This window comes from Melozone crissalis, unplaced genomic scaffold, assembly GCF_028551555.1.
Source record: "Melozone crissalis strain CALT ecotype California unplaced genomic scaffold, PUWL_Pcris_2 ptg000042l_1, whole genome shotgun sequence".
Classification (NCBI taxonomy): domain Eukaryota; kingdom Metazoa; phylum Chordata; class Aves; order Passeriformes; family Passerellidae; genus Melozone; species Melozone crissalis.
The window spans coordinates 53,737,815-53,758,136 of NW_026535820.1; the positions used below are offsets into that span (position 1 = coordinate 53,737,815).

The 20,322-nt window shown below is 38.0% G+C and overlaps 1 protein-coding gene across 1 annotated transcript in view; it reads left to right on the top strand.

Moving 5' to 3' along the window:
* GMDS (GDP-mannose 4,6-dehydratase) overlaps positions 1-20,322 on the top strand; it is a 416,552-nt gene that overhangs the window by 181,511 nt on the left and 214,719 nt on the right. Inside the window, exon 7 of the mRNA XM_054284932.1 lies at positions 9,032-9,159. Coding sequence (XP_054140907.1) covers positions 9,032-9,159 — 128 coding nt within the window. The remainder of the gene's footprint in view (positions 1-9,031; positions 9,160-20,322) is intronic.

Below are 20,322 nucleotides of genomic sequence, written 5' to 3' on the forward strand. Positions count from 1 at the left end.
AGCATTGTCTTGCTCCATCTTCAGCAGAACCACTTGTCCCTGTGCAGGAGCAGAGCTTGGGAAATGGGGACAGCAGGGACAGGGAGAGTAGGCTGAGAGCACCATGAGCTGATCTCATGCCCTGGGTTGCACACCGGCTTTTCTGCATGCCACAGCACACACTGTGAAGATTTTTTTTTTTTTTTTTTGGCTCTTAATGTCTGAGCCAGGTGTTTACTTGATTAGTTTCTTATGAGTCTGAGAGGGTGCCTTTAGCTGGAAGATTTCATCTTTGTACTTGAAACTGTAGAACTTTGCAAGTGGTGATATGTACATTGACTTGTTGGGATCATCAGTGCTGTTGGAGCTGTATTTCTCACCGCATCCTAGCTGAGAATCCAACTATTCATAACATGGAAGATGAAAGGAAATGTAGCACCTTGCATTTTATGTACCTTGTACTAGAAAAAAATGTGCCTACTGTATTTGCAGAAGCTGAGATTTCTTTTTTTTTTTTGCTTCCCTCCAGTTATCACTGGCCCTCACCTTGTTACTTCTTGATGACCTCTTTCCCCTTGGCAGTTTCCAGCTCCCTGAAAAAATGATTCAGCTGTGTTTCAGAACTCCCTCTTGGTGATTCGAGGACTTCTGTTCAAATGGTGGTTTAGTAAAATCGAAAGACATTTATCAAATGATGTATTGAGGACTTAAAGGGTGCCTCAAGGACTACCGCTGTCGCAAAGCTAACCAGAAGGAAGTCCTAGGAGAAAAATTGTTGAGCAACAAAGCTCCAAAGCGAGGCACATGGATTAGGAACATCTTGAGTTATGCTGTATAAGTGTCAAACCCGTCTAGCACTGCTTTATTAGTTTGTGTGGGAGGCAAAGTTTCAAATAAGCTGCTTGGCTGTAGCCAGACCATTTCTCTTGCTCCAAGAAAATACATCAGCACTGACTCAGCAAATTTGCCGCTGTGACTGGTTTCAAGGTTAGCTCTTGTTACAGTCTTTAACCTACAGTAAAAGTAAAGGAAAATTCTTTTTCCCGCTGACTTGAAGTGAAATGATACGTTTTATACTCAAGAAATTTGCGCATTAAAAGTTAAGAGAATTATGGGTGCACAGAAAGTCATGGAAAACCCGTGCAAAACTTTGTTTACATCATGACCCACCGCAAATTGATGTCCCAGCCACCTGGAGAGGTTGAGAGACCAGCCAGATTTAGTCCCTCAGAGGTCAGAAGGTCCAAGAAACTGTATTAGTCAGTCATGTGTCAGCAGGTAAGATTAAAAGCCTTGCCTGCTTCATCTCAAGAGAGTGCGAGGGTAAAGGCTGAACGTCTCAGCTTGAACCGTCAAACAGCAACTTTTTTGATGCGCTACTGGTTGCTGAGAGGGTGGAGGAGGGGAACAATAGGGAGAAAAGGAAAGGAGTGTTAAATTTAAAAGCACAGATGTCTGAACTGTGATAGCCATTAAACAAGGGAAGTTAAAATCACAGGGTTTTGTGCAAGTTGCCTAAGACGGCAGGACAGTTCCATTTTGTACAAGTGCTGGATTTTCCTTTTGGTTCCATACAGTTCTAGCTATTGTAGCACAAATTAAGCAAAGCATGTACTTAACTAAAATTGTTTACACAAGATTTAACAATGTAAAGAGTCTGTACTGATGGGCAAGCACACTCATGTTTACCCACAGCTCACACATGCAAGGGCTTGTGTAATTCTGTGACAGCTGAAATTAGAGGTTTAATTCAATAACCTTCACTGTACAATTTTAAAAACACAGCTTCAATGAATGTTAGAAAATCAGAGTGGCTAAAGACATCTACCTTTGTTTTACAATGTAGTGTATATAAACTGCGATTAAAAAAACCAAAGTGAATAGTTTGGAGCAAAAGGTTAAGTTTTCTGTAAGCAAAACGCTGCTCTGTTTATGTAAGCACCATTAGCAACATAAACTTGGGAACAGGAATAACACTTTTACATATTGTTTTCAGTATTAATGTTTGGGTTTTCCTTTATAAGAATCTTTGATGCCTCACCTTTTCCTATTCAGTGTACAGTTCCTGAGGGGAAAATATTTTAATTTAAGAAAAATTATATGGAGGAATATACTAAAATAGCACATTTTAGCTAACCATTATTGCTGGTATATCAGCCTGTCCTTTTAACAACCCCATATGATAGCTCCAAGAAGTGTAATTATTCCTCAACAGTGGTATTTTAATTGTGAAATCTAATAGCTTTGTGTTACACCCTACACATGCACATTGTCTGCTAATCAAACATCATTTTTTCACAGCCACTTTACAGAACTGCTGCTGTGTAGTCATAGAAATGATCCTGTCATTGTTTTTGAGAGGTGGAAACCTCTATCTGTTTGCATGCAGCACAGTCATGAGCAGTTTAAAGCCCTGATGACAGATGCCTTAGTGGAGGGTTAGCACCACTGAGTCACTGGGGAGCGTGGCCGGGGCTGTGGCAAACACCTCCACAGGTTCTCGTCCTTGGGTGGTGGTTGGTAGGTCTCTTCCCCTGCTCCTGTGTCCCCTACTTTTTACAGAGCTTACTAGTTGTCCCCTGAAGCAGGCTTTGTGCTCTCTTTTCACCCATCGGGAAAAAGAAAAATTTTCCTACTCTCCACATTTGTGTGCTGCCTCCACATTTCTGTACCCTGTTTTTCCTCACAAGGCTGTCTCTCACTCTCATTCTCCACTCAGATTATAAAAGGCAATAATTTGTGTTCCCTCCATGCGTAGTTCAATGACCTCCTGTTGCTCTCAGCTGTCCAAATGTTCTATGTGCAATTGGATGTGCTATGTAGATGGCAGGGGCAGAGGAGTTCTGGGGTTGGAGAGCATCAGCCCCCTCCACTGTGCTGCCCTCCCCTGCTGATTCCCACCTCTCAATGCCTTTATCTTTCTGCCTTAACCTCCTCATTTTGGAAATATAGAAGTATTTTAGTAGTGCATCTTCCATTATCTCAACAATGGGCACTCAAAGAATTGGTGCCACATTTCTGTTGAAAACTGGTGTGCTAACGGAAAATGGAACTAAGGAGAATTAGTGCAATTTGGTATTGTAAAGGTTATAATGTCATATATGTTATAATATCAATATATTATTAAACAAAATAATTCCGTTTATATGCTGATTGATGCCTTTGTTAGCAGTATTTGAAGGAATTACTATCACATAACTTTATTTAAATCACATATTTCAAAGTCACTTGATAAGGAGGGACAAATTTATCCTCGTGTTACTGAACCACTGCTTTCAGTCTGGGATCTGCAGATTTTTTTGTTACCTAATTGTTTCCCAGGGGATTGATGAAGAATAACCTCTTTGAAAATACTATTATCAGTAAAATTTCCTGTTAAGAGAAAGATACATAGCCATTGGAAAATAGCTTGGGATATGTAAACTGAAAATATTTGAAAGACATTGCAAACATACTAAAAAAATCTGAGAAAACCACTGCCATAAGCTACTTTTAAAATTTTAAAGAACAGAGAAAATGATTGAACATATTATGATGAAAAAAGTATTTCCAGCCATGCTATACAAGATTAAAATGAAAGGATTAAAACACTATATCTCATGTTTCAGGAAATAAAATTATTTATTGCTCGAGTCAGGAAGATGTTTCCCATGCATGACTTTACAAGGAATTGCTTATGAATCATATCACACTTATTTCATATATATTTCATTTTGCAAAAATCTGATTGTGGACTTTATGCCAAGCTTATCCAAAGGTAGCTGTATTTGCTGAGTAAAATTCGTATGATGACAAGCAGAAGAAAAAAAAGTCACTTTTAGCCATGATTTTCTCTTTATTTCTAAACAGTGATGTTTCTACTTTGTGTAATTATTGTTGTGAAAACAATTAATTATTTTAAATTGTGCATGGATTCACAACTTAAATGCACCAGTGTTTAAAATATATTAAGTAACTGCTCTACTAGTTTTACCAAAATGCAATACTGTATCAGTGGTTTTGATCAAGAAACAGTTTAAAATCCTGTTTAAACTCAAAATATGGAAGGTTAATTTAAAGATATATAACTTGATTTTTCATTTGGTTTACAATGACAGTAAATCCATTTGCTTTGGAATAATTGTTATTGATTTTCATCAGTGTAAAGAGATTTAAGTCTTCTTTTCTTAGAAGATCTGGGTGTTGCTTTTCTTTCATTACACCTTTTTACAAAAAATGGAAAAGGTTCTCATAGAATGGAAATGATGAGCAATGTGAATTTTCAGGCAATCAAAACATTTTAATGATCTCATTAAATGTATCATTTACTACACATATATGTTAAAAGAAATATGTTTCTCTGGGTTAGTAGAGGTGCTGGGTACACAATGTGTTTGAACATGTTAGGCTTCCTCTAGAATCTATGCCAGAACTGCAAAAACTTGGAGGAAAAAAACTGCAGAGTTTCAACCTTTTTCTTGTGTCAGTATCTTCAGAGACAGAAACCTTTTAATCATATTTTATGCAAAATGAAGAAAAAAGATCTTACGAGAACTTGGTAGATTTTTCTAGCACTGCATCTCATTTGATAGATAAGGACTGCTATTGAATTCTGTAAGACTGATTATCATTCTATCATGTTGTGAGGATTAATAATGGATTTTCTTAGGCATGCAACAGCTAGTTTTAGGGAGAGCAGTTTTCCTTAGACCACAGTTTTATCATTAGTTGGGTTTTGTATGTAGTCTTGAGAACTTGGAAAATGAGGGTTCTTGAAAAGAAACAGATGCTACAATAGTGGCTCTTAAAGCTTCTTCATCCATTTGGTTGCCTCTTCTAAACCACAGTATCCAGAGAAAAACTCCTATTTAAAACAGGCAGTTCCCTGATGACTCACAAAGGCTGAAACCCCAGTGCTGTAAAAGGAATGGGGTGCTGATCTGGAGACTAAGAATTTTTTTTTCTGTCTTGGGGCAATCCAGCATTGGAACTGTAGGTGCACTAAGACCATGCCTTCTAAACAATAGTTTTCAATGTGTATCAATGAGAGATGTGTCCAGCTTTCAAAATTGCATCTTTGCCAGATGTAGGCAGCATCCTTCTGGAAGGAATGAGCTGTTTTCCACCCTGAGCCAGGCAGCACAGTGAGTGGCAGGCCTGGGCTGGAGAGTGAAAGCTATTGCATTATACCTCTGCTATTTCTTTTCATTGTAGTATTGTTCCTGCAGTGGTTTGGTGACAAGTTATATGTTTTACAGATAGGTCTGCTTGATGAGGAATCCTTGCTTTAAATCTGCCTAGGGTAAATCAGGTTTGTAAATCAGACCTTATGGTTCCTATTGGAATGCGAACGATCTCAAAGGGAGGGCTTGGGTTTTGAAGACAAATCTAAGCTAATACCCAGTGTTCCTGAAAGAGCTGTTAATATCATGAAAACTCTTGTTAAAGCCCCCTTTTAAAATGTAAGAACTTGTCAGACCTCCTCTTAGGTAGAGCTGCTTGGAACAGCTGAAATGTCGCACCAAAGTATCCTCTGCTAGGTCTGGCCATATCTCTTCTGCCTGGCCACATCTTTAATGCTCCATTGCAGCGATTCCAGTGCTGCCAATCACAATGCAAACCAGAGCATTATGTGGCCCATCATGGTTTTGATGTATTTGCTGCATAGATAACTATGCAAGGCAGTTAGCCCAGCATGCTTGGCCCTGCCAACAGCAAGAATTACTCTTCTCAGGGTTCCTGGAGGAAAGTGAGCTCCCAGACATTTGCCACCCACACAAATTTTGAAAAGGTGTTCAAATAAGTCAAAATTCATCAACCATGTAACCGAGTTTTTAACATTTATTCATACTAGGTGTGAGCAATGAGTTCTGTTTTACAAAAGCTCTCTGAACTGAGGGAGCAGTGCAGAGCTAGGAGACAAATATGGGACTCTGACATCTCTCTTTCCCACCAGTCTAAGGTAGCTTCTGCCACTATCACCAACACAGTTCCAGGTGAATTAGCAAGGTTAGTAGCATAACAAATTAGGCTTTATTTGCCTGTGATAACTGGTGGCATTTTAGCTGCTGCATCACCTTGATCCGATGAAAATCAACATAAAGGTTAGCACACCAGCAGCTCTGATGACACTCTTCCTGGCACTGAGTGGCTATTTTGTGGAGAAAAACGCTCTTGTGTGTTCAGCATTAGCAAGTCTTCACTACCTCCTGATGAAGAAGGAAGCTAACAATTTCTGTGCCTCAAAAGGTCCTTTGTATTCAGTTATACAAATACATGTGCAGCGTTTTGCCTGGACCTTTTAGATAGAATCAGTCCTGAGGAAAAAGACATTCCTTCTGCTAAATTTCAGACCAAAGCAATGTCATAGCCAAATTGCAAACCTCTAGGACAGGGCTTTTTAGTGGAAATGCTGACATAGTCTTAACAACTTTGTATGACTCCAGCGGGCACCAGCCTAAATTCTAGTTACGATGTGCATTTAATGGCATGGGATCAAACACAGAGTGTAATGGGATATTTTAAGATACTGTGTTTGAAGGGAATAAGTACTTAAACATTATTTATGAACCATATCATTTAAATGCTTCTGAAATGTGCCATTCAGTCCTTGGGTGCATGAAAAAATTTTCTAATTGCATTTCTCAGAATGAACAGTAGCATAGTTTTCTTCCACAGCTTTAATGCTGAGGCATTTCCAAGAAGAGGGTTGGTATTATTTAGTGGAACCCTTACTAGAAAATCTCTGGGAAATTAAGGTTTTCATTTTTTCATTGTGGTGCTCTCTAGTTTTTCAGTTCAGCCTTTTGAGGAATATTCTGGTTTTACTTGGAGAATATCTTTGAAGATTGTTTCTCTCTAGTTAACAGTGTCTCTTCAAGAGGACAGCAGTTACTAGTATTTGTTGTGCTGTGCTAGACAAATTAGCTCTTTCTTGTGTGTATCTTTTATACAAATAAAGTTAAATTGATAGCATAAAAGTTTTTCTCTCACACAACCTAATGTTCTGCTTTTTTTTTTTGCTTTTTTTGTTAATGCTGAGGAAGCATTTGCTCCAAAAGGGGAGTTGACATTCATTAGTTGTGCGGGTTGACAGTAAAAGTTGCTTTAATGCAGATGGTGACTAGAACTCTCATTGCTTTTGCTACAAATGGGAATGTAGTGTTGAAAGCAGTCAGTTTTCTTTATTACTCAGTTGCAGCCTGGAACTTTAAAACATCTACTTTATTCCAGAAAGAAACCTGTTTTCCTTCAGCTGTTATTTGCTGAATTAAAATCCTAACTGAAATCATTTTGGTGCAGAAGGTTTCAGAGCTAGTCCTAGTAAGTTTTAGCCATTGGTTGAATTTGTTTTAAATTAATTAGCAATAATCTGTGAGAAGGTCTCAAAGCATTTTGGTAAGTTAAAAATACAAACAATCTTTGGAGAGGTAGCAATCTGGCTAAGCCAAAGAGACTCTGTCACTGGTTTCTGTTAAGCCAGAACTCCACTCCTGCTGTAAGCCTGTCTAGCCAGGAACAGGAGAACCCCAGTACTTGGCTTTCAGAAGTTCAAATAGCAGAGTCACAGTGCTGGTACCGGCCAACTCTTGAGGAATTGGCTTTGAAAAAGACTGTGGAGTATATCTTGTTTCTGAAAGTTTGCAAATCAAACTGCTTAGGAATCTTCATTTATATACAAACACCTTTTCAGGGGATATGGAAATTATATGATTTTCATCTTTTAAAGAACAGGTGCAAATTGATGATGTGTTAGGATATGTCAAATGGCTAATAACTGGAATTGCAATTAGTTCAGCGGTTGCTGAAAATTTAAAATTCTATCTTAATCCTGTGGTAAGGTCTGACTTTAAGTTCTTCATTCCACATGATTCTTACAGGTGTGCTTTTTTTTTACTTTTAGTAGAGTCAAATGATACAGAAAAGTACTGTGGTGCTCTTGGCATTACGGGAAAAACCAGTAACGTGAAAAAGACACTTAATGTTGTTTAATAATGCTGCAACCTTCTGTTTGATTGACAGGAAAGAGAACATATTGAGATGTGTATCTAAAGAACAGAGTTTCATAATGAAAAAAACTACATGTATGCACTGAATGTATAAGCTACACTTTTGAGACTTTTGAAATTTGCTAAAAGCACTTTACAGCTACAGACATTTTCACTAAGTCTCCTGTTTTTCATTTGGAGGAGGTATCATCTGTCACCATTTAATAATATCTGGTTTTAGCTATTAAAAAGGCATGTAATTTTAATTTTTGTGGCTCATTAGTGTGCAAATGCCAATGGACCTAAACTCCTGGTCTAAATTCAAATCCCTCTGCTTTTGAGGAGACTGTGATCGCCTTTTAGAAACACAGCCACCATTATCTGAAAATCAAAGTCTGAAAATAAGTAACCAAAAAAAATTGTTTAGAGCAACTCCACTGGAAGCAGAAATGGGTACACAAATTTTCCAAAATACTGAAATATAATAAAATAAAATACAGTCTTCTACTGAAAAAGTTGTAATCACAATTTCATGATCTAACTGAATCTGGAGGACTAAGAATCCCCAAAAACTAGAAAAGTATAATGCATTTAGCCATTGTAGTTCCTTGGAGAATACATAGTATTTGCATTATCTCAATTTTTTTTATTAATAAACACTTTTATTTAGATAGTTGCATTCCTTGAAAAAATAAATTAAAAATTAAAAAAGAAACTGAAACAGAAAAACTTGAGGGTGGTCTAAGATGTCTGTCTTCTTTATGTAACCTTTTGCATTTTGTGTTTAAGAACTGACATTCCAAATGATTTTCTTTGGCTTAATGCCTGGAGTGAATACTGAGGCAGCAAATTAGGAATGCTTAAGAAGTCCCACAAAGAAAGATGTTTGCTGTGAAAGTGCAACTAATGTGACACTTGCCCTGGAAGCTTCCTAGCTTGCTCAAATGATAAAAGATGGCGTGGGTCTGGGTGGTACAAGGGGAGTGAGTGAGGACTGAAAGTGCCACGTGCTGAGCTGCACAAGGTGTCTCCAGAGCTATCTGCCCCCGTGACAATGCTGACACTACCCTTTATTTCTCCTCCAGGGGCTAACTTTGTCACTCGGAAGATCAGCCGCTCGGTAGCCAAGATTCACCTTGGGCAGCTGGACTGCTTCAGCCTGGGCAATCTGGATGCTAAGAGAGACTGGGGCCATGCCAGGGACTATGTTGAGGTAAGCTGTGGGATTTTTTCTGAATCATCTCTGTGGACTGGATAATGCTTATTGCTGTAACTTCAGGTTATGGTCCACAGAGGGCTATCTCAAGATTTTTTTTTTTTTTTTTTTTTTTTTTGCCTATTGAGGTCTGTTAACTTTGTCTTGCTCTTGACTTCAGATTAGGGAATTTAGTAACACAGCAGTCTACCCCAGGCATGACCTGAACAGAAAAATAAATCTTTGGGTTTACATTCCTTGCCTGAATTCCTGGGGAAGGGGTCTGACTACAACATGGATCTATTTTAGTGTTTCTTCAATTCTTTTGACAAATTTTATGACTGATAAAATGACTTGATTTCAGCAAGATGCAGTATGACCTGAAGTGAAAGATGCTGCTGGAGGCTGGTGACCTTTTTTTAATAAGGCAAAAATTAGGTCTATATCAATGATCAAAGCCCTCATTATAAAGAAGCATCACAAGATAGTTGTGATGACTGGTATTGGAACACATAAGCCTGCACTTGGTGTTTGAAATGTCTGTAGTCAGGATTTGTTTCTAATTTTATTCTACCCATCTACTTAAGCAGACAAACAAACAATGCCCCTGTATTGTATTACAAGGAGACATGAATGACCATGTAGGAAATATTGTCTTTTCCCCAGGAGATTTTTGTCCCCATTTTGGTGCTTAAAGATTTCCTGTGGTCATTGGACTATTTCTGTCTTTTAATAATTCCTTGCTGGGAAACCGGATTTGACTTCACCATTCATTGATGTAGTTTAAAAAGATGACAACTGTTTGTTTTGGTTTTCTATATTACAAAGTAAGAAGTATCTCAGTGGGCAAAAGTCTTGATTTTTATCATAAATTGAGACTTTAAAGGTTGAGTAAAAGCTGAGCTCTCGAATCTTCTTTACAATCAAAAAGAGCAAGAAAACAAAATCATAATGCCTCTTTAAACTGATGTCCTGGATGACATTAGAAAAGGTAAACAGCCATACTGCCTTGGTATCAAAAGGGTTACATCAAGCAAGTGAAGAAGGTGATTTTTGGCAGCCAAATGAAGTTGTCTTAGGTTCTGTGCTGCGTTTGCGTGTGAGATGTTAAAAGCACCATGAGTGTAATGACTGAGTGCAATGCCTCCATGGTTATGGTTTTATGTTTGTGGCTACAACATTGGTTGAAGTAGTTAACCCAGTAAACCATCCCAGTCATCTTTTTAATGCATAAAAGGATGATCACGAGTGATCATAAAATCAATCACCAAGCCTCAACTGAAAAGAAGTAAAAGGTAAGTCAAATAAAATGATCAGTCGCATGAAAATAATGAATATGATTTGTTAGCATCCATTGGATATTTCATAAAGGCTTCAGCTATGACATTCCAACAGAAATTACACTAGGTCATAAATCATGGGATGAATCCTAAAGTCTTCTTCTCTAAGGGAAATCCTAAATAACTCTCTTGTGCCTTCTGGGTTAGACCCTTGTCCTGTGTTCACAGAATCACAGAATGGGTCAGGTTGGAAGGTACCACAGCAGATCTGGTCCAACCCTCCTGCTCAGGCAGGATCATCCTAAAGATAATTGAACAGAATTGTGTCCAGACAGTTCTTGCATATCTCCAGTAAGGACAACTCCACAACCTTTCTGGGAAATCTGTTGCAGTGCTCAGTCACCTGCACTGTAAAGAAGTTCTTCCTCATATTCAGGTGGAACTTTCTGTGTGTCAGTTGCTTTTTTTTGCCTCTTGTCCTGTTGCTTGGCACACCAAGAGCCTGGATTTGTCCTTTTGACACTCCAATACTGATAGACATTGATGACATTCATCCCCTCTCTTCTTGAAGCTGAACAGGCCCAGCTCCCTCTGCCTGTTGAGGCTATCATTCAACCCTTAAAAATCAACAAGTAAATCCAGAAGGATGAATAGCTTTCAAGGCCTTTGGCCTCCAGAAGGAATGTAGTTGTCTGAGGTCTATGGCACAAACACATGGTTTTTTGTGCAAGTAGCATTCCAGGCCTTTCAGCTACACATCTTGGGCCTGTCCCAAAATCTTCTGGAAAGAATTCCTCGCTAAAATATAGTTCATCTTGAGTATTTCTCATCCCAGAGAGATATCATCCCTTCAGATGATTGGAGAGTTATTATCAATTCTCTAATTCCCTGAGTATTGTGGAAATATGGTTACAGGCAGCCTTCTAATGGGTAAAAAATAGGGTAACTTTAAACTGGAAATAAACTATTATTTGAGGCTTTAATGGACTGGAAAGTAGGGCTTAGAGATTTAACATTGTTCAAATAAATGCATAATATGTTAGAAAGCATGATCATATTTACAAGCATTTTGGGAGCTTCCTTAAGCATATGGCTGAACACATAGGAATATATCTTATCCTCTCCATATGTAGCTTTAAATCCCATTGATATTAATACAAGTAACACATGTGCATATAGACTAGACCATGTACTGTGTTTCCTTTCTTCTTATTTCCTTATTAGGGATAATAATAAAACCATAAATACATTCCTTTTTGTTGTTTTATGAAATATTATGGGTCAATTCCTGATCTCACAAAAGTTTATGAGCCAAGCCATTGACTTCATGGAGAAACAGTATCCTGTATGTGTTGGACTTGAGAACATCTGATGGTCACATAGCACAAGCAGAATTCATGACTCTTGAGCTTTGATTATATGAGTTCATTTGACTGCCACTGTGAGTTTGGGCAACCTCCTTTGTGTACAGTAAAGCATGGAAGCATTTACCTGCACTGAAGCATGTAGGTGCCCAGTGAGGGATGGGTTGAGGGTAGTTTAGTAGCAGATCATTCAGAAATCTGGGGTTTAAACATGATTTAAACATATCAGTAGAGAATAGTTGGAAAATGTGTTTGATCAGGATTTTGACCTGGCACTTGAGCTGCCACCTGCAGCAACAGGGTACAGCAGCATTGTGCTGGTGAATGAAAACCGGGCAGTCCAACTCACTGGAAAGAAAGGATTCCATTCAGTGTTTGAAGAGAACAGAATAGAAAAATGTAAGCATTGAAAATTTTTGGTGTGGGATTATAAATTTTAACCTAAAATTAGTAACTCTTAACATATTGGCAGAAATTGTTGCTGCCTCCTGCTCTCCATTTCTCCATTATTTATTTTGCTGTGAGCCAGCACAGGTCTCATGAGATTGTACTAGAGATGATGATCAATGCCACTGAGTTGGAAGAGGGAAAAGCAATACATCAGTGCTATTGACATATGAATCTTCTGTGTACTATTTTGCTTTGTGAGGATAACATACCCTTTATTTGTTGCAGACTATCTGCCAGGTATTTTCAATTATTGGCACAACAGCAAGCCTTAAGTGTGCTGAGTACAGGGGAAGAATCATCCTGCTGGCCACACTGTTGCTGGTACAGGCCAGGATGCCATTGGCCTTTTTGGCCACCTGGATGCACGAGCCTCTGTTAAACAGCTGAGGTTTTTCCTGCCTTTCCTTCAGTTTCCTCTTTATCACCTGCTGATGCTCAGGTTGCCTTCTGCAATTGCACTGACCTTACCTCAGTGTTGTGCAAACAGCAGAAATTTGCACTGAAGAAAGCTATGGAAAAGACCCTCAATCTTGATTTTACAAAACTAAGAGAACAAGTCAAAGGTAACAGTTTTAATAGTCTTTAGGTATTCATAGAGATCAGAAATATTTTCTCTTGCCTTCAATAGAAATCCAGCAAGTACGTCAAGCAGTAATTACAGAGGACTCATAATTGGGTCATAATTGGCTCCAATTCAATTAATTACATGTCTAGTCAAAAGTTTAAAATTAGGTGTGTGCCTATATTCATGGTGAAGTTGGGGTGCATTTGATATTCAGAATGTATGGGAATCGGCTTCCATTCATTTATATTTAAATAATGTAAACGAAAACAATCAAAGCAAAAGAAAACCGTTTATAAATAAGTAATATAGCAATTTATTGTACAGGCCAATCAAGCATATTAAGAAACTGTGAAACTGCCTAAAGAGAAAATTTCTATCTTATTTTCTTTTTAACTGGTTCTAGTGCTGATTCATACGTAAATCTGTAGTTAAAAGCACAAGAAAATATACAGTTGTTTTTATTGTCTTAGAGAATTTTGCACATGTTGAAATTTAGATAATAAACTCTAATCTTTGTTTAAATCTCTAGTCAGCATCACCTGGTCTTTTATCCATTGTTTTTCTACTTACCATTCTAATAGGCAGAAAATGACCCTTGGAAACAACAGCTACCACTGCTGTTGTGGGAAATCCCTTCTTGTATGTTTGTGCATAAGTTGAAATATGAAAACTCTTGCCAGACAGAATTATTTAGAATTTTACTTTACTCTTGTGCATAAGAAAAGGAGCCAGCCAGCAGGAGTATTGGCCAAGGATTTCTACTTTTGTTTTGTTATTTTCTTGTAGCATTAAGGATATGTTGTCTTCTGAGATACATTTCACCTTAGTCTGCTAAGACTTGAAGTTTTTTCTGAGTAATTCTTTCACCATCCCAGCTGAATTCTTGTTTGTGAGAGTCTTGCTCTAGTAAGGCCTGTTGGTTATAAAAGGAAAGTCAGTTGTATCTGTCTGTGTAACTATCAATACTTCATTTAGTTATGAGATTGCCTGATGAATTTAAGGCATGTTTTTAAATGCAGATTGCCCTTTTGGTATGGACTGAAGTGAAAAATGCTTTTCCTTTCTTACTGCTTAGTTTTTATGTTTAAGGTCAATATCTTCTAATAAAAGTGATGAAATAATTTTAAACCCTCAGTGATGGGCTTGTTTCAGGATTAGTGTATAGCCATCCAGGTAAAGTGTATTTTGTGTATACCCAAATACATGGAACGTTTTCTTTCCATCAACTTGTATGAGGTGGCATTGGCATAACTAATGTCTCTATTAGGCCAAAGTGATCTTCAAATTAAATCAAATCTGCTCCACTTGAGGTGATTATGCTCCGAACTGCTTCCATCTAGGTGAAGTAATTGTGAGAGCATCAGAACTTGTAAGAACCTTTAGGAGAAAAGTTTGATAGTCTGTGCTCCTTTGGAACAACTACTGAACATTCATAAAACTCTTGACAGGTACTTGCTGAAGCAGTACCTTTTCTAGAAGCATGTCTATCAAAGAAAATGAGACAATGAACATTCAAAAATCTTTAATGTAGAACTAAGTCTCATGCTGAAATGTTTTTGAGAAAGCAACATCTTCCCACAGGAAGTATGCTCTTGCCAAGGGCAGAATATTTTTTGATTTCCTCATGTAAATATTTAGGACTTGTGGAGATAGGTGTCCAAGATCAAGGAAGTGACATTTGACCACAGTAATAAGTTCAATCATCCACCCAAATAGTGACCCAGTTCTCAGGATATAATACAGCCAACAGTGTCACAGCAAAGTCTCAGCTGGTTTCAAATCAAAGACGTGAAGTTCACCCAGTGCTGACCCACAGGCACTGGCACTGGAATAGAGGCACTTCTCCTTGACACAAAAGAGTGCTGGAGGAGCAGATCCAGAAATAATTATTGTCTTCCCTCTGATTGAGTCTATAGGGAAAAGAAACAGATGAGTGGATTTCCAAGGTCAATTCATGACGTTGTTATTTTAGTAAATTATTTGTATATGTTGCACCTCAACTGAAATATTCCAACCCTACAAAAGAGCTTGTCTTGATATGATGTGGTAGATGGTGTCACAATGTCTGGTGTCACCAAACAGGTGTCTCCCCACCACGTCTCTCATACCGAATCAAAATACAATTCTGTGACACAACGATGTAATTCCTCTCTCTTTATTGCTGTCCAGGTAGGCTCCATCAGGCTCCCTCATCTCTGGAGGGCACCCGTGGCCCCACTTGACTTCTGGCTTCAAAAATTGCTCTTTTATTCCTCTGCTTTTAGTTACAACCTTACAAGTGGGACTGAACACCAACATTTTCCTCAAGGCTATATCTGTGCAGTGCCAAAATGAACCGCCACAAATTATTGGCATATAGTGAAGCTCTTCTCAGTGTACATTTTTTCTCCATTCTCCCATACAAGCAGAGAAAAAGATGAAATTTAAATAATTATGTTTTCCTTTCACTAAAACATGATTTGGTGACAGCAAAATGTAGGTATAATTCTCAAACATCTTCTTTCAGTTTTTTAAAATATGGGCAAAGCTTCCCTTAGAAGAGAGAATGTGTTTTCGAATAACTGTGATAGGGAAAGATTTCTTTTTTAATGCTAGATAAAGCCTTACATTTTGGTAAATAACACTGCACACTAAAAGACTGTATAATGCATTTCTTTCAGTGTATGTAATTTAGATTAGACTTCTTGACTATTAGAAATAGTTGCAGTTCTCAGCAGAGCAACACACTATCATCTTAATTTTACTCATGTGGACAATGACTAAAATGAAGAAAAACAAACCCAAACCAAGTCCTTTGTGGTTTTTGAAATGCTGAAGTCTGCAAATAATATGATTCTAAATAACTACAGCATAAATGAGAAAATCTGAACACCCTGCATGCACACACATGTACAGCCTGTATAAATGTGTGCATGTGAATGTATGTTTCTGTGTATGGACGATTTTTGTGGAAATTGCTTTCAATTTTATGTAGCTTGAGAGGTTCATTATGTGCTGATTTTTCTTTAAGTTGAAGATGATTGATAATGAGAGATCATACAAGAAAGTAAGTAGTTTCTTGCAATAGACATGAATGGTCTCCATAGTTAAAACATAAAAATGAAGCAAGAAAAAGTTCTTAATTACAATATGTAGGTGTTCTGTCTAATACACATCATATGGCATTGATTCCAGCAGTGGTGCACTGTAAGTCCAACTTTAAATGTTGTTGTTGCTAGACCTTTCAGAAAACTATCCTAATCTTTTTCAGAACTGTAGCATCATTTTTCCCTTTTTATTTTCTTGCAGACATATTTTCTGTGAGGGAAACATATGTAAAGAAAGTTTTTTCTTATTTACAGAGATTTTAATTTAACTTTCTTTTTCAGCACTTTCATGTTTGACCTATTAGTGTTTTTAGGCTTTACAAAGCCAGAAAAAAGTGCTTTCCTCAGCAAAACCATCTGGTTCAGTTTCCTGTGCCTCAACAATGATACATGTATTATCAGGGCCACCCCGGTGGTTTTCTAAGTGGTCTTGTTACAGTGGTGGTCTTACAATTCAATTGGAGTGATGGAAAGGTTAGACTAAGGCTTCTTTCAAGTATAAGGTTTCCAAACTGATAAATTATGTATTGTTGTCATATTTCCGACAGTGAACTATTTTGCCGTTGTGATTTGAATGAAGTATCTCTTCCATCAAATAACACAATTACAAGAAACCTCCTGACAAATTCTGCTTTTGCAGCCTGTTCTTGAGAAAACCAAATTAAGGCACTTTGCATATATAACTGTAAATGTGGGCTGTGTTCCTATGGTTTTAGTTTTCTGCTCTGACTGTCAATGTGTGAAAACCCAGGTAAAATTGTGACAGGGTCCATATTTAGGAGCTATCCTTTCCCTTGTTCTAAGGCCTGTGGAAAGCAGATGGGTGTCAGCAGGGAGACTACACAATGCAGATAATGCACCATCATTGCTGTCCATCTCTGTGCATGCTGCAGGACAAGATCTACTCATTAGCTGGTGGCAATATAGCACCAGGGTTAAAACTTGACAGACGAAAAAATAAACAAAACCAAAAGGTCTGTTCCACCTTCCAGTCAGCCTTGTGGGTTAACCTGGGATAACTTCAGATGAGACTGTGGGAAAGAGGTGAATCTCAGAGGGAGATGGGATTGTCTGGACCTAGGAGTGAATGTACCAGACAGCCTGCTCAGGGCTGCAGCTGTGCCTGGAGGGAAACCACTGCCCCATCACGGGATGGAGCATGTTCACCATGGAGTGAATCTTCACAAAATTTAACAGCAAAGGTCTCACAAGTCTCTCTTCAGTGCTTGTAAATCAGGATTTTACATTTATTGTTTCCACTGTAGTCCACAGTTACCAAAGCACCCCACTCATAAAGTTGGGCAAGTTTAAGGCAAATGTGAAGGAAATGTTCCTGTAAACATTCTCTAGGCTTCTGCATGCAATATTTCAAATACTGACTCTACAAGAAAACCTCTAGTACATGGAAAAAATATTGAAGTTTAATAAAAATTAAATGTATTTTTTAATTAGCTGAATCAGTTCAATTGATATTTTTCCTTCCTTTCTTTGCTCTTTTTCCCATCATCAGGGCGGGGGGAATAAAGGAAGAAAAAAGCCAACCAGGTGTGGCCACATTTGAACTCAGAAATTTTTTTTTTCAGTCAGTTGGTATTTGGCAACATTTTAAAGAATGGGAAGCAGTGTATTTTATTGGTAAATGTTAGGCAACATTAATAACAGGTACTGCTACCAGCCCCACCTGTAATAACCCAGGTAGTTTCTCTTTATTAACTAATCTAGGATTTACAGATTTATTTGAAGCTTAGAATAGTGCACCACATTCTGAGAAAGCTCTATAGTATAGTTGGTTTGAATTTTAATAAGGGGGGAAAATCCCTTAAAACAGATCATTGAAATTTAATGACAACATTTTTAAAACCCTATAATGGTTCAATTTACACTGGAAGTCAAAAATAGTTAATGGTGTTGTTATGTCTGTGTGGTAACATCCTCACTATAGAATAATTGTTTTCATTTGAAATCAAGCCAATAAAATATCATAGGCAATGCATTCCCAGAAACAAAGTTTTTAGTCCTCCAACTTCAGGTCATTTCACCGAAAGAAGAAATGTTTCAGATAAATTAAAATGTCAGGGTTCACTTTTATAGTACTCTAGCTGTTAATATTCTGTGCATTATTAAGAAGATTGGTTATCAGCAGAGTGACTGTTCTTTCCTGGTCTGGCTATTGGAAAAAAATACCTTTTTTATTTTGGTTTGGTTTTTTGAATAGGAAACATTCCCCAAACCCAGAGGGTGCACTTAATATGCCACTTTTAGTTATAGCAGAAATACTTGAATTTCAGCTGTAGGTGTTTTTGGATGGAGCCTTGACCTAACAACCAACACTAATGATCCAAAGATAGAGCAGCTGAACTTTCCAGTTGTCCTTCTTTGGCCCGTTTTAAGCTTTCCTGGAGAGGGCTGACTTGGTTACCAGGTTAAGGATGTGAAGAAAGCTTATTGCTGTCTTGTGCTCGATGTCTTTCTCTCTTCCTCTAAAAATCCACATGATTTCTGCAGTGAGAGCATTGTGTGTTTCTTCAGGAGTGACAAACATTGCATTTGCAAGGAAGGTGAGCGATGTTGGTGTTTCCTTGTCCCCTCTTCCCAGTCAGCTTGGCAGTGTGACTGGGATGGGTTTGCCTGCAGCCATCAGCGAGGAGAATAAAGTAGAAGTAGGGCCCTGGCATGGTGATTCCTTCAAACCTTCCCAGCACTTTCTGCTCTAAAGGAGGGTCAAGGCTGACAGCAGCAAGGGAGCCAAGCATTTATCCTTCCTCGCCCATCCTGCAGATCCACAGCTCAGGCTCCTGCAGCCTTGGCAGCCATTCCATTGCTTCTAGTGGAGTAAGGATTTCAGTGGTGCTTCTGAAGTTAGCAGGCTCACATACCTGCTTCCAAATTTTCTTTTTGGCGGTGGGATTTAAAAGATCTCTGGTACTGGACTTGAGGAAGAAATTTAGGGGATCCATAACTATTCCTATTAAATGCTGTCTCTCTGCAAGGATGACTTACTGGGATTTTTTTGTAGAATTGAATGTAACCCAAGAACATTTGCTTACTCTTTAGCTTTCCTCCTAATAACAAGCTCTGTACATTTCAGAAGCTGATATTTTTTAGTGCAAGCTGTGCATTATTATTTCTTGATCTGCAAATGGGTTGGAGTTTTGATTTTTTTATAATATCAAGTGATTTTCCTTCTTCCAAGAGCACTTTACAGATTTCTTTAAGGAGCAGTAAATTGCGCTAGTAGAGCATGAACTCCTACTTCTGCCTTAACCTCTCTTAACATCAAGTGAGATGTTACTCTACACAGTAATAGTTTATCAAGACAACCCTAATGGTCTAATACAAGACACACATGTTGCTTTTGACATAATGAAAAGTTGGTACAAACCATATGATCTTGTTGCACTGTGCTTTATTTTACAAGAAAAAGTAATGCTTTGTGTTGCTAATGCAGTATATTTCCTATTCAATACAGGCACATTTCCCCCTTCCTATTAATTTATTGTACTGCATTTATTTCCAGACCAACATTACTTTCCCGTGTCTGGTGGGAATTTCTCTCTTCGTCTGAGGTGTTTTAAATTCAACAAGCATAAAGTTTTTAATATATCATGTTCATTTTAAAGGGGAAATAATTGACAAGGGGAAAATATTTTGTATAGCTTTTCATTTTACTGCCAGTATTATTACTGATATCTGAGGTAGACACATACTACAAACACTGCAAGTTTAAACTTGTTCATCTGCCAAATTACAAGCAGATCTTGGAATACTGGAAAGGTATCAGGAGGCATGAGATAGAATGGTCTCTCCCACTGGTCCAATAGGTGTCTGTTCCATGTTTATGTTTATTTGATGTTTTATTTCAGCCCATAACACCTTGTGACCCACATGCCCTGTCCATGGTGTGTGCTGCTGGAATGTGTGTTTCTGAGTTGATAGTACTGGCAGCAGAAATGATACTGGCTTGCAAGGAGGAGCCTGCCATAGAGCAGGGCTCTGCTGTGTTCTGTTTTCTGGGGATGCTAAGGTGCAGCACCAAGGAGGTTCCCTTCCATGTATCATTTCCAGGCTAACTAGTGCCTCATCTCTAGGAAAACCTGTTTTTTAGGGTTTTTTTTTTAGTATTTTAAGAGCAAGTAGTAGCAATTTAGAACTGGTGTTGGTTGATGGTTTGTGCAAGTTCTTATGGTCTGAGCACACTTAATGTAACACTTTAACATTATGTATGGCATTTTAATGGCATCTTAAAAGTATATGTGTGCTATTTTAGAAAATGTATTATTTATCCAGGTAGCCATAAAGGGTAAGGACATGTGTGAAGTGCTTGACTGTAGGGCTGTGTGTTCCCTCATCACCCCCTTGGAAAACCTGAGGAGCAACATTGCTGAAAACCAACTGCAGGAACTAGTTTGGAGTGAAATCTTATAATAATAATCTGA